Raw genomic sequence first — 15,565 nt, 5'->3', positions numbered from 1 at the left:
TTAGCACCCATTTTATAAAGATATTATAAAGCTCCTTCCTTTTGCACGTGGACACATTTTTCTATAATTAACATGTTTGATTCTAAATCTTCGTTAAAGAGTGCCATCAGTTTTTGTCTATTCACATATAGTGATTTACTTATAACCAATGTCTTATCCATGTGCCCTCAAATCCCTATAATAATAGTCCTAATGTTAATTGGACTCACAAAATATTTTATAAATTTTATTTTGTAAATACTGTAGTAAAACTATATAATGTATATTATATAAGGGATTTGCCAGGAAAGTTTGTGGACAGATATTTCGCAGCCCACTTTTGGAGGAGAGAACAGCCACACGGACATTCATTGATTACATCTGAGGTGGTTGTTCTCTCATGCAAAAGTGGGCTCAAAAATGCCTTTCAGCGTAATTGCCTAGCAAATCTCATATTATAAATTATTTGATTAAATATCTTTTCAAATTTCACTAGTACCAAATTTTTTTAGTCTACCAGATGAAAAATCATCTGAACTATGCTCTTATATTAGAATGGTGGATTCCTTATTAATCATCCCCACATACTATGTATTGTGTGGGGGACCTAGCACACCCATAATTATATTGGGTATCACCATTTCAAAATATCAAAGACACACCAACAATAGATAGGACCGTTCATGCATATAGATTAACTTTCTTCTAGAGGTAGAACAATCCTAGTCATTACACAATGATAAATCTATTGAGTATTTTATAATCAATGACTAAATTCGGCGTATACACTTATTTTATGCTCATATCTGCTTAAGGTCTCTGTACTCTAGTGTTACGAACCTAGATCGGATCGCAACGGATATGATCTTCTCAGAGGGAAGATCGGCCTCTTGACCCACTTCGAGGGAAGGGTCGTCCTCCTTTGTGCGCAAGACATAGTTACTCGAAATAATTTTTCTTCACCCCTTTGAAAAAGATCACGTACATGTTATTTATAGAAAATCTCTACTATAGCTAACCCTTATCCCTGAGAATCCTAGCCATAACAAACAACTATGAAAGCAAATCCTAAAAGCAACAAATCTAAACAACTTTATTCCATCCACGTGGGAACGTAACATTCCTCCCCCATTGAAATCAACCTTGTCCCCAAGGTTGGATTATTGGAGAAATAATTTATTCCACCCGGGTTCCAAATTGTATTGGGCATGATTTTGTTGAGCAACACATCTGACATTGGACTTCCACGTTAAAAAATAATGACCGTGAACCTCTGAACTCCACCTTCAAAATTTCTTCTGATCAAACTCGAAAAGATATAGGATTTTTTATCGTGGCGCATCGAAACGATTGAATGATTGAACAGACAACCAAGATTGAGACGAGCCTTAGCATGACGTTCCCCCTCCACCAAATCATCTTCGTAGGCATCAATTTGTGCATTTTTCAGATTTGGCTTTCTTTCTTCTCGCATTTCCTTGATCAGCATGTTGATTTTGTTCAGGCCTTCTGAAAATCGCCATTGTTCTTCCATAAATTCTGAAAAAATCTTGCAAAAATCACCACTTAAGGAATCCCAAATCTCACAACCCATGGCGCAGGATTAATGGCTCTGGTACCATTTGTTACGAACCTAGATCGAATCGCAACGAATTTGATCTTCTCAAAGGAAAGATCAGCCTCTTGACCCACTTCGAGGGAAGGGTTGTCCTCCTTTGTGCGCAAGACACAGTTTCTCGAAATAATTTTTCTTCACTCATTTGAAAAATGCCACGTACATGTTATTTATAGAAAATCTCTATTATAGCTAACCCTTATCCCTAAGAATCCTAGCAATAACAAACAACTAAGAAAGCAAATCCTAAAAGCAACGAATCTAAACAACTTTATTCCATTCAGGTGGGAACATAACATTCCTCCCCCATTGAAATCAACCTTGTCCACAAGGTTGGATTATTGGAGAAATAATTTATTCCACCCTGGTCCCAAATTGTATTGGGCATGATTTTGTTGAGCAACACATCTGACATTGGACTTCCACGTTAAAAAACAACGACCGTGAACCTTTGAACTCCACCTTCAAAATTTCTTCTGATCAAACTCGAAAAGAAATATGATTTTTTATCGTGGCGCATCGAAATGATTGAATGATCGAACATGCCACCAAGATCGAGATGAGTCTTAGCATGACGTTCCACTAAAGGTGGCAAACGGGCCGTGTCGGCCCGCGGCCCGGCAAGGCACGCCACACCACGGGCCGTGCCGGCACGCCACGTATAGCTACAGTGACGCGTGCCGTGCCGGGCTTGGTTGGGCGGACTGGCACGGCACGGCACAGCCCACGAGCCCGGTTCCCCCTTTATAAAATGTATTTTTTTAAAAACCCGAAAATAACCCCCCAAAGTTGTTTCAAACGGCTAGTTTGGGGGGTATTTTCGTCCAAAACATATATTTTCAAAAAAAAAAAAAACACATGTCCCTGCACAGCACAGCGGGCTGCGGGCCGTGCCTAGCCTAGCCTAGAGGATTTCGGCCCAGCACGGCACGGCCCATGAACCCTTCCGTGTCGTGTCGTGCCCAGCCCGCGGGCCTATCCGGGCCTCATTTGGTCGAGTCGTGCCGGCTTGGCACAGCATGTTTGCCACCTTGACGTTCCACCTCTACCAAATCATCTTCGCCGGCATCAATTTGTGCATTTTTCAGATTTTGCTTTCTTTCTTCTCGCATTTCCTTGATCAGCATGCTGATTTTGTTCAGGCCTTCTGAAAATCGACATTGTTCTTCCATAAATTCTGAAAAAATCTTGCAAAGATGGCGGCGTAAGGAATCCCAAATCTCACAACCCATGGCGCAGGATTAACGGCTCTGATACCACTTGTTACGAACCTAGATCGAATCGCAACGGATTTAATCGTCTCAGAGGGAAGATCGACCTCTTGACCCACTTCGAAGGAAGGGTCGTCCTCCTTTGTGCGCAAGACACAGTTTCTCGAAATAATTTTTCTTCATTCCTTTGAAAAATGCCACGTACATGTTATTTATAGAAAATCTCTACTATAGCTAACGCTTATCCCTAAGAATCCTAACCATAACAAAGAACTAAGAAAGCAAATCATAAAAGCAACGAATCTAAACAACTTTATTCCATCCACGTGGGAACGTAACATTCCTACCCCATTGAAATCAACCTTGTCCCCAAGGTTTGATTATTGGAGAAATAATTTATTCCACTCGGGTCCCAAATTGTATTGGGCATGATTTTGTTGAGCAACACATCTGACATTGGACTTCCACGTTAAAAAACAACGACCGTGAACCTGTGAACTCCACCTTCAAAATTTCTTCTGATCAAACTCGAAAAGAAATAGAATTTTTTATCGTGGCGCATCGGAACGATTGAATGATCGAACAGGCCGCCAAGATCAAGATGAGCCTTAGCATGACGTTCCACCTCCACCAAATCATCTTCGTCGGCATCAATTTGTGCATTTTTCAGATTTGGCTTTCTTTATTCTCGCATTCCCTTAATCAACATACTGATTTTGTTTAGGCCTTCTGAAAATCGTTGTTGTTCTTCCATAAATTCTGAAAAAATCTTGCAAAAATCGCCACGTAAGGAATCCCAAATCTCACAACCCATGGCACAGGATTAACGGCTATGATACCACTTGTTACGAACCTAGATCGAATCGCAACGGATTTGATCTTCTCGGAGGGAAGATCGGCCTCTTGACCCACTTCAAGGGAAGGGTCGTCCTCCTTTGTGCGCAAGACACAGTTTCTTGAAATAATTTTTCTTCAGTCCTTTGAAAAATGTCACGTACATGTTATTTATAGAAAATCTCTACTATAGCAAACCCTTATCCCTAAGAATCCTAGCCATAACAAACAACTAAGAAAGCAAATCCTAAAAGAAACGAATCTAAACAACTTTATTCCATCCACGTGGGAACGTAACATTCCTCCCCCATTGAAATCAACCTTGTCCCCAAGGTTGGATTATTGGAGAAATAATTTATTCCACCCTGGTCCCAAATTGTATTGGGCATGATTTTGTTGAGCAACACATCTGACATTGGACTTCCACGTTAAAAAACAACTACCGTGAACCTTTGAACTCCACCTTCAAAATTTCTTCTGATCAAACTCTAAAAGAAATATGATTTTTTATCGTGGCGCATCGAAACGATTGAATGATCGAACAGGCCGCCAAGATCGAGATGAGCCTTAGCATGACATTCCATCTCCACCAAATCATCTTCGCCGGCATCAATTTGTGCATTTTTCAGATTTGGCTTTCTTTCTTCTCGCATTTCCTTGATCAGCATGCTGATTTTGTTCAGGCCTTCTGAAAATCGCCGTTGTTCTTCCATAAATTCTGAAAAAATCTTGCAAAAATCGCCACGTAAGGAATCCCAAATCTCACAACCCATGGCGCAGGATTAACGGCTCTGACACCACTTGTTACGAACCTAGATCGAATCGCAACGGATTTGATCTTCTCAGAGGGAGGATCGATCTCTTGACCCACTTCGAGGGAAGGGTCGTCCTCCTTTGTGTGCAAGACACAGTTTCTCGAAATAATTTTTCTTCACTCCTTTGAAAAATACCACGTACATGTTATTTATAGAAAATCTCTACTATAGCTAACCCTTATCCCTAAGAATCCTAGCCAAAACAAACCATTAAGAAAGCAAATCATAAAAGCAACGAATCTAAACAACTTTATTCCATCCACGTGGGAACGTAACTTCTAGTGACAGGGATAAGTCAAGTATTCTTTCTCTTAAAGCATTGTAACATTTGTCAATTTTACAGCAATTAGATGCCCATTGATGCCCATTGTGCACTTCCCAACTAGGAATAATTTTAGGCCTACAGGGAACTAGGATTGCATTTTTTTCTGCTATATGATTTTTTTAATTGTGGGCATGCTATTCCTAACATAACCATGGGAAAAGATACTAGTGATATATGGCTTCTAAAAGAAGAATTGGGGTAGGATGAATACTAATTGAGTTAGAATTCATAGTCATTGTTAAAATAGAAATCCTAGTCATAGTTGAGTTGGAAGTCATAGTCATAAGTAAATTAGAAGTCCTAATAGGAGTGACATATGGAACCATTGTATATACGGTAGGCGTGAGTGATGTATGGATTATTAGTCTTTTGAATAAGAATGGATTATTTTTTGTTTTCCTTTAGCTTTTTCTCTTGTGAATTCAAGGTTCGCACCGAGGTGAGGTGGTGATCTTAATTTCTCTTGCTTCCTCTATGTCAAGAAAAACAAGACAGAGAGAGAGAGGACATTAGTACTAGATTAGTATCTTTCTATTTTTTTAACTAGGATTAGTAACTTTCTATTGTTAGTATATTTGTTTATTTCTTTCTTTAGGTATAGGGTTTTTAATTAGTAGGATTGCATGTCTAATTATAGTTGCTTTCTTATTGTAATAGGATTCTAGATCTCTCTTTACTTATCTAGGATATATTTTCTATTATATAAAGGTTGTAATATGTGAGTTAAAATCAATCAATGGAATAATATCAAAAGACATTTTGTCTCTCTTTATCTCGTCTTCTTCCCTAGTGGATTCTAGGGTCTATTTCTGATCATATGCTTCGGCCGCAATTTTCGTTCGGATTGTACGCTTCGGGTGCGATTCCTGTTTGATCCGCTGCATTAGCTGGTATCAGAGCGAGGTCTCTCCTCGGATCGGACCATCTTACTTCAACGACAAACACCACCGTCAAGAAGGGTTGGATTTATAATGCGGGCGTCTCGCACAAGCAAGTTTTCCAGATATTTATCTAGTTTTTGTTCTTCAATCTCAATTTATCCTAGCAAACTCCATCAACAAATCTCATCTCCCATCTCTACCACCATCCACCACATGAAAAAGAAAAAAATCCCAACCATCTGTCCATGTCTATTTGGCCCAAAAATCATCTTCTCTCTTGTTTCACAGCCCTTCAGCCACTTATAACAGCCCCTATTTTCAATAACAATTCCAAACACCCCAAACCCTACCAGAGAAGCAAAGTTTTACCCTAAGATTTTTTTCAGCCTATTCTTAGCCTTTCCACTTTTTTTTTCCTTAACGGGGATTGCTAGATTCCTAACCTTTAGCTTAGATCATAGCAACATTCCACCTTTTGCCGTCCTCTTACTTTTTTAGATCCTTTCCAAAAAAAAAAAGGCCTTCCCTTCCCTTCCCACCATGCCATTCAACACCTCACAACACCTCTGATTTTTAGCCATCACGATTAAGAAATCCCTAAAATCAATCACCTCCCTTGATTTCAAATATCAGACCCATCTACCTCCTTGCAAACCCAATCTCAGCTGTAATCCCCATCTCCTTTCTCAGCCACCTTGCTGCCTAGGAACCAATCTTACCAACCATTACTTGCTGCAGAATTCTTCTTCACGCCATGCCAAACAGCCCTTCAAATTCTGCAGAAAACCCACGACCCGAGCTCTAAGGTTTATTGAACCACTTCCTCTAGCCCAGCCATAACCACCCTAAACTTCAGTTGTATGAGAACCCCGCATCAACCCAGATTTCTTCCGTGCTACTTTTCCTCTTATGCTCTGTTCACTTGCATTCTCGGGAAATCAAATCCCGGGAAAACACCTCCTTTTTTCCCGAGAAAGCTAAAATAGTGGTGTTCACTTGTTTTCCTGAGAAACTAAAAAGATTAGGTGGAAAATGTCAAAAATGACATGGAAAATCCCACAAATGACGTGGAAAAGAGTCTTTTCTCACAAGTGTGAGAAACCATTTCCCACCATTTTGATGAGATTTGCTTTCCCGGGAAAACAAGTGAAAAAAGATGGGCAAGCAGTTTCTCGGGAAACCTTTTCCTGCACAGTTCCTACGCCCGTGAACAAGCACGAGAAACCTTTTCTTGCACAGTTTCTAAGGATTTCCTTTCCTTTTGCCACGTCAGTTTCTCGGGAAACCTTTTCTTTTCCTTTCCTAGGAGAACAAGTGAACAGAGCCTTAAAGTAGAGCCTAAAGTTAGATGGCCAGCTAGCCTTCTAAAATTTTGTGATCTACTCTCCCCTTTCTTTTAGCCGTCTAACCCAGTTTTCTGATTCTCCCAAAAATAGCCCTTGCACTCCCTAATTTTCCGCTCTGATTGGCACTCAGATATTTTAGTCAACCCAACCCTTTCCACCCTCCATCCTATAGCTAACAGTCACTTACCCATAATTATACCCCCTCCCAATCCTTTTATCTTGTTAACCAATCCTTGTTAAACCCAAACCATCCGAAACAGCCCTTGTTTTGCTACACCCCATTATAGCTGTCCTGAAATCAGCCACCAAATTCTTTCCAATTAACAGCCCCAATACCTATTTTCCCACCTAAAATATTGCCTATATCTGCCACCTACCTTCCTCTAATTTTGCTCCCTTCCTCTAATTTTGGCAGCCCACACCCTCTTTCCCATTTTCTACCACCTTATTCCATTATACCACAGTCAACATTTTTATCATATTCCTTTATTTTACTTCACCTCTACATCCATGGATCTAAGTTTTGTCCCGCTTTTCTTTGGATGTGTTGATTGTGAGTATGTGTGCTTAGCTTGGATTGACGGAATTGAAGATTGTATACATAAATATAGCTTGAGCCACGCAAAGACAATTAACTTTGCCAAGGCGATTCTTGGCCTTCGTGCCAAATCATTTTTGATAAAGTTGGAACGGGAGCGACATTGATCGGGACAGTCACCTGTCAGCTCTTGGTATGAAATACGTGATCGATTTCTAAAAAAGTTCGCACCGGTAACTTATCAAGAGAGCTTGCAGATTCAAGTGAAAGAAAGCCCAACAGGCCAAGGAACGTGCCAAGAAGAAAGCCGCGTGTCACCTAATCCAAAAGACTTGGCGCAAGCTCATTTAAGAGGTACATCAGCTTTGCAATCAAGATTCAAAGCTGGTGGCGTCAAAAGATTGCCTGAGTTTATTACTCGTGCACGAATTAATGAATTATTCATCGGAACATTGTGGTGAAATTCTTAGTTGAACCGCACGAATCAGTGATGACAGACGAAGATTTTCCCCATCTCTATGACAACGCCATTCATACCGAGCAAAGTGATGGGTACTTTCTACCTCAACTACTCAAGATCAAAGAGTTTATAGATGCCTTGATGTCTAGTCGAATCAAGTCCAACCTTCTGTCGACACATGCCGGATTATTAAGCAAATGAAAGTATCTAATTCGTTGGAAAGGATGTTAATTCGAGGTCGATGCGAACATTTTATTTGTACAGATCTATTCTACATCAGGCCTAAATTTAAGCATGTTCTCTTGCTTTTGTCTAAACTCGAGATCGAGTTTCTTTCAAGTGGGAGGGACTGATGTAGGACATTAGTACAAGATTAGTATCTTTCTATTTTTTAAACTAGGATTAATAACTTTCTATGATTAGTATATTTGTTTATTTCTTTCTTTAGGTATAGGATTTTTAATAAGTAGGATTACATGTCTAATTATAGTTGCTTTCTTATTGTAATAGGATTCTAGATCTCTCTTCACTTATTTAGGGATAGATTTTCTATTATATAAAGGTTGTAATATGTGAGTTAAAATCAATCAACGGAATAATATCAAAGACATTTTGTCTCTCTATATCTCTTTTCTTCTTCTTCCCTAGTGGATTCTAGGGTCTATTTCGGATCGTATGCTTCGGCCGCGATTTTCGTTCGAAACTAATGTTGGACATTAGTACTAGATTAGTATCTTTCTACTTTTTTAACTAGGATTAGTAACTTTCTATGATTAGTATAGTTGTTTATTTCTTTCTTTAGGTATAGGGTTTTTAACTAGTAGGATTGCATGTCTAATTATAGTTGCTTTCTTATTGTAATAGGATTCTAGATCGATCTCTCTTTACTTATTTAGGGATAGATTTTCTATTATATAAAGGTTGTAATATGTGAGTTAAAATCAATCAATGGAATAATATCAAAGACATTTTGTCTCTCTATATCTCTTTTCTTCTTCTTCCCTAGTGGATTCTAGGGTCTATTTCGGATCGTATGCTTCGGCCGCGATTTTCGTTCGAAACTAATGTTGGACATTAGTACTAGATTAGTATCTTTCTACTTTTTTAACTAGGATTAGTAACTTTCTATGATTAGTATAGTTGTTTATTTCTTTCTTTAGGTATAGGGTTTTTAACTAGTAGGATTGCATGTCTAATTATAGTTGCTTTCTTATTGTAATAGGATTCTAGATCGATCTCTCTTTACTTATTTAGGGATAGATTTTCTATTATATAAAGGTTGTAATATGTGAGTTAAAATCAATCAATGGAATAATATCAAAGACATTTTGTCTCTCTATATCTCTTTTCTTCTTCTTCCCTAGTGGATTCTAGGGCCTATTTCGGATCGTATGCTTCATTCGGATCGTACACTTCGGGTGTGATTCCTATTTGATCCGCTAAGAGAGAGAGAGAGAGAGAGAGAGAGAGAGAGATAACCCTAAAGTTTATCTCACCTACAATTGAATTTAATTTGAACATCCAACGAATCGGGGCAAAGAAATCAACTTTTCAATATGAAATCCAGCCCCACCCCTTCATTATATGGATTCCTCTAAATAAGGAATTAGCTTTATAAAAGAGAATCAGCCCTACAACACACCCATTCGCAGAACAAAACTAGAATCAGATTTCCAAAACGAGATACAAACCTCATCACTCAATACATAGAGCCAAAACGAAAATAACTTTAAACTAAACGTATCTTAACATTGTTAATATTTCGTATCTTATTCCTTATTCTTCTTCACGTTGCGGTAGCTGATTCTTACATATCCACAGAATACATGGTTGCCACATTATTGTTCTACTCCAGATCACATGCAAATGACTAAAGTGGAGAGGGATGTTTACCTTAGTTGGAGATGGTGTTAGTGTGTTTATCCAATTGATAGCAGATGGAGAGGAATGTTCACGATGCCACCAAATGGCTCAATTGCTCCTCTTTACAAAAGTATCTAGGGAAGAAACCTTATGGATGGAAAATCCCAAATTCAAAGGTGTGCAAAGAATCAAAACTTTGAAACAAAGTAAGAATCTCTTATTTGGAGAAGGCTTAATTTCAATATAATATAAGAAGGGAAGATTGTCTCGAATCCTTTGGCTTATTGAAGTAATTATTTTTGGGTCCTACTTCTAGACTTCCACTTGAGGGGTCCCCTTAGCATCATTCGTTGCCGAAATAGGTAAAGCCCAGTCAATCACAAGGTAAAATTGTGGTCTGATTCGCCATTTGATACCCTATTATATAGGGCTATTTTTGCTTTGCTTATACGCAAAGTGGGGATCTGGAATCCTCGATCGTCTCCCTAATGACGAGAGCTGTTGGAATCATCTTGATGAGAAATACATAATCTCATTTTTAAATAATGATTAACAACCTTATAAGCAAATAATTTTGAGAGGGTATTCAAAGAAACGACTAAACTCCAAGAAGACACTTCCACAATGACTCCAATCAAAGGTTGGTCGGTGTTCAAAGTATCACATTCCTTGCAAAACCAGCTACAAAGTGCATTATAATGGCACAAAAAGATATAAATTTAATGGAACAATAAATGCACCTTGACAAGATGAACGCATGTGGGGATGCCCTTTTAGCTGGTTTTTTTGCAAGGGCGCCCTTCAGTGTAGCATTCTTCATAAAACAAAGTGAGTAGCGTTATTATCAAATATGGTATTGAGAGTGTGTGTGTACAGTGTACACACACTTTAGAAGGACTCGACCTCATTCTAATACAATGAGGTGTACCAATTACATCCACGGTGGGTCTCACCTTTGGTTGATTTGAACCATCCAGGAGGGATGTTAGGGAGAATAACGAAATTATCATCCCAACGAGTTGTATCTAACACTCTTCAGCCTCTAAAATATCTTGATTTTGTCAATGGCTTGCAAATTAGTATTTGAAAAGAACGAAAATAAAAAAGAGCAAACACTAGATGTGTGGCTCTGGTCATCGTACAGACCAAGTGAGGACACTGAGGAGTGCTCAGCAGAATTTGACGAGAAACACGTCTTCTAGAATATTTTCGACTTATTTGATACATTGGCCCCCTTTTCTCCCCGTCAACATCTGGTGTATTTGTGACTTGTGACCATGGTTTAAAATTTCGGTTTCGGTACCAGTTTCGGTACCCTGAATTTCCAAAATTTCGGTTGAAATTTGGTAATAAATTAAAAAAGAGTATTTAATAAATTTCAAAATCGGACCAAAATTTTGTAACAGGTTTTTTTTTTTTTTAATTACATTAAATCAAAATTTCGGTCAAAATTTGGTAAAGGGCGAATTCGGTCAAAATTTGGTAAAGGGCGAAATCCGAAATTTCGCCAAATTTCAATTTCGGTCTCCACCGGCCGAAATTTAAAACCATGGTTGTGACCTCTCTTTTTATTAGGGGTTCAACTCGGGTCAGGTTGGATCGGGCTACGGCCAATCCTAACCCAACCTGAGATAGGATTCCCTCAACCCTAACCCAACCAATCTAACCCGAATTGCGTGGGTTGAGTCGAGTTGGTTTAAGGCTCACCTAGGGGCTAAACAGAAAAATTCAATAACCCAAAGAAAATCATGATAAAATTAGAGAACAGATAAATGTCAAGTCTGGGTTGGGTGGGGTTGGCAAGGCCTCGACCCTAACCCAACCCGAAATTAAATCGGGTTTGCTTTTCTCAACCCAGCCCGGGCCAAAATCCGGCTGAGCCCGACCCAAGTTGCACCCCTACTTTTTACTACAAGCGGGGGACCGGGAAAGAGACGGCAAATATATCGTCTTCCACCTGACGATAACTTCAATTTATCATGATAGAGTACGATATGATATCAAATTTTCATTAAATCGTAATTCCAGTTACTTGTCCCTCTCGTGTCTCAGGTCTCAACTAACACATGTGGAATCCTCATTGCTAGTGATATGAAAAACATGTCTTCATAGTCACTCTACCAATATCCCACAGCTGTTCCCTGCAATTGGTTCTGCATTTGGGCTCTTCCAAATTCAACTTGCTAAACCCTTTGAGATACCCTTTATTAGGAGGGTCTTGCTGCATCAGAGCTTATAGGCCTCTTGTTCCCAGATTTTCCTCCATTAGAGAGAAGATGAAGAGATATGCACTTCTCTTGGCAGCAAAGGACTCTGATTACGTGAAGATGGTTTATGGTGGGTATTTCAATGTGTTCGTAGGGGCATTTGGGGAAGATGGTGAAACATGGGATTTGTATAGGGTGGTGGAGGGAGAGTTTCCAGACATGGAAGAACTAATTAGCTACGATGGTTTTGTTGTTAGTGGTAGCCCTAATGATGCATATGGGAGTGATGTGTGGATCTTGAGGCTCTGCTATTTGTTGCAGATTTTGGACGCCATGCAAAAGAAGGTGCTTGGTATTTGCTTTGGACACCAGGTGTGTGTATAAGAGGGTTTTGGCTTGAGGTCATTTTTTTTTTTAACTTGTTTGTGTTTGTTAACATGGGTTTTGTTGGTTGGGTCTTCTTTGTTTTTTTGTTCTCTTTTTCTACCTGTTTTTTAGGTTTTGTGCCGTGCATTGGGTGGTAAGGTAGGGAAAGCATATGGGGGTTGGGATATTGGACTGAGGAAGGTGACGATGGTGGAGGACTTACCTTCTTGCAAGTTCCTTGATGGCTTAGAGGAAATCCCTACTTGTGCTTCCATCATTGAATGTCATCAAGATGAGGTACATCTCTCTCTCTCTCTCTCTCTCTCTCTCTCCAATGTCTCTCTCTCTCTCCAATGTCTACCCAAATTGCATGATTTCAGTCTCCTTCCCCTTATCCGGAGTAAAATAATCCCCTCAAGATAACAGGCAGCCAAATTTAGGTGCTATAAGGGCATTTTGGGAACAAAATCATTTTAAACATGACTATGTTTGGTTGCACAATATCCAGGCCGGATTTTGTAAGGATTTGGAATGGCACGCCATAAGCTATTCAAAGCCAAGAAGACCCGGCGCTGTCAGTGCCTGGTCAGCTGAGCTGGCGCGCTTGTCTCATCCTAACCAAGTTCTTGGAAAAGCAAGCTTTTTTTCGGGAAAAACCCTGGAATATCTCCGGAAATGACGATTTAGAAGGGGTTTTGTCATTCAATACGGCCCATTCGACCTCATTGAATAATACGATGAGGTGCCCATGCTTGTATAGTGGGTCCCACTTTCGGTCAATCTGAACCGTTCACTTGATAGGCTTTGCTTTGATAAATCACACAATCGTGCAATCGCAACATACGGCAATTATATTTTTCTGCCTTTGAATGTGAACCGTCATTTGAAGTAATTTATTGACACATATTCTACGGTATAGGATCATTTTTGTAGGAAGTCCATTAACTCCATGGCCCATCCTTAGGGGGCTCCAATAATTGAATGGCTTGGATCATCGAATAAGTAGCCCCCACTTGTACTTTTGCTCTGCAGACTGTAGTATAATAATTTTGTTCTACTGAGATGGATGAAATTTACTGACAGAAGAAAGAACAATGTAACAGGTATGGGAGGTCCCACTTGGGGCAGAGGTGATTGCTTTTTCTGATAAAACAGGTGTGGAAATGTTCTATATTGGAGACCATATTTTGGGAATTCAAGGGCATCCTGAATACACCAAAGACATTCTCTATAATCTCATCGACCGTCTCCTCAGCTCCACCGCTATAGAGGTGATACACTAGACTCATCTTCATTTCATTTATCAATTTGATTTTTTTCATTGATTTCTTGCTTCTTAAACTTGAGTGAAAATCTTATCAGAATGGTTTCGCCAACGATGTGAAATCAAGTCTAGAGACAGCTGAACCTGATAGACAGTTTTGGGAGAAGATATGCAAAAGCTTTCTCAAGGGCAGTTAAGAGGGAGATAGATTAATTGCTTAATGAAGAATTTGATGACATGGGCCTTTCTTGCCATTTTCTCTACTGTTCACTCTTTGTATCTTAGCCATACTGTTTCTTTATGTGATGGCATTTCACAATCAAAGATATTATAAACAAGAATTCCAATAGAGGTTTGTAGATTAGAATAATTTCTCTGTATTTATCTTTTGAGCCGTTGATGATGCAACCAGGTAGCTCTTTGCTTTGAAAGATATATAGAAAGAAGCTTTGTTTTGTTTTCTTAGAATCATTTTCGTCGTGATATCAAAGCTTGTCATATCATATGCTTTGGACAGCCTGTCGCATACTGAACATGCCTAAGGAGTGAAAGTGGAAATAATGAACTGGGTGGAGTGGGGTGGGGTTATAAATATACTCCATTGTTTTGATATTAACATTTTGCATTCCTTTTCCTCAAATTGGCGCTTGTCTCTTTATTTTACATTTTTTTTTGGCTATTACAGTTACCAAAAAGTGATCAACAGCAAACAGAGAAGGTAAAATAGAGGAGTGCCAATACCAACACCAAATAGAGTTTTTATCACAGAAACCCATCTCTCATTGCCAAAGATTTCATCAAAGAGATTTGCTTCAGTATGATTGTTAAATCTACCATAATTCGTACAGTCTTCTCCCTAATCATATAAGAGGGACAACAATGCCTTCCTCCATAGCATATGAGTACTAAACCACGCAATGCCAAGTCAATTAGGATTTGCTTTGGCTGCACTTTGACCCGCATCTGCTTTTTGAAACATTGGTTGCCACTCATCCATCCATTTTGAGCCCAATTTATCGAAAATTGGCTATCTAATCAATCTATTCGTGTGCAGAGATGACGGCACGACAGAAAAATTTTGCAATTGTTCCTTCGGGCCCCACTTATCACAAAACCACCAACTCACTTTGTGTTGGTCGTACACCCTGATGGTGGCCTCTACATCACTTGATAGTGGCGAACATTGTGTATCCACCCCAACTGCATGCAATTCATCAACCGCACAACAATCTAGAGCAGTACTAGTGCATTCTATGGCCACTCGTTCCAAATCTAAAATCCACAATCCTAAAACCTTTCCTAGTTATCTCACTAACCTTGCCCGGTAACACCCTTGCCACATTGCTTAACTGCATCCAATGACCCAAATTAGCAGATGGGCATGACTGAAGAGTTCAATGTATGATTATAAATACTGAATGGACACTTTTCCCACCCACTTTGGCATGAAGAGTGTTGGTTGTAAGTGGGTCTTTAACATCAAAAGGAAAGTATAAGACTCAATAAAAAGCTACAAGCTCACCTTCTATCTAAGGTTTTCCATCAACAGGCTGGCTTTGACTATTATGAGACTTTTGGTCTCTTTGTAAAATCAAAAAGGGAGATGATAAACACCTCCCCCCCCCCCCCCAAAAAAAAAAAAAAAAAAAAAAACTGTTTCTGTGAGAATGGTTCACTGCTTGAGGATAAATTCACTCCCTTTAACGTTTTCCTTTGCCTTTAAAACTAAACGAATAATGTTTAAGGGGGGAATTTTATCCTTCAAGATTGGGAGGGGGAGGGGGAGAAGAATTCCCAATCAAAGACCATTAGAATCATAATCTAATTGGCTATGAAACGCCATTGGCCTCTATGTCAACCG

At 39.3% G+C, this 15,565-nt stretch overlaps 1 protein-coding gene across 1 annotated transcript; it reads left to right on the top strand.

Annotated features, from left to right (window-relative positions):
• Positions 1-12,040: 12,040 nt before the first annotated feature.
• On the top strand, positions 12,041-14,172 carry LOC143879617 (gamma-glutamyl peptidase 5-like). The gene is made up of 4 exons (XM_077382090.1): positions 12,041-12,446; positions 12,573-12,737; positions 13,544-13,711; positions 13,803-14,172. The coding sequence occupies exons 1-4, from the start codon at positions 12,144-12,146 to the stop codon at positions 13,899-13,901; spliced, it is 735 nt and encodes a 244-aa protein (XP_077238205.1). The 5' UTR covers positions 12,041-12,143; the 3' UTR covers positions 13,902-14,172.
• Positions 14,173-15,565: the final 1,393 nt, after the last annotated feature.

Source organism: Tasmannia lanceolata, unplaced genomic scaffold (assembly GCF_043159265.1).
Source record: "Tasmannia lanceolata isolate RefF3 unplaced genomic scaffold, GAP_Taslan_0.1 ptg000006l, whole genome shotgun sequence".
In the NCBI taxonomy this organism is placed as follows: domain Eukaryota; kingdom Viridiplantae; phylum Streptophyta; class Magnoliopsida; order Canellales; family Winteraceae; genus Tasmannia; species Tasmannia lanceolata.
The sequence above is the reverse complement of the archived record's forward strand: the minus strand, read 5'-3'. Positions and strand labels throughout refer to the sequence as shown.

What these genes read in the sequence shown, in the direction of transcription:
- LOC143879617 (XM_077382090.1), top strand. Translation starts at nt 12,144, where the DNA reads ATGAAGAGATATGCACTTCTCTTGGCAGCAAAGGACTCTGATTACGTG. An exon ending in GTATTTGCTTTGGACACCAG is followed by an intron (nt 12,447 to 12,572) that starts GTGTGTGTATAA and finishes CCTGTTTTTTAG; the next exon opens with GTTTTGTGCCGTGCATTGGG. An exon ending in TCAGCTCCACCGCTATAGAG is followed by an intron (nt 13,712 to 13,802) that starts GTGATACACTAG and finishes AAATCTTATCAG; the next exon opens with AATGGTTTCGCCAACGATGT.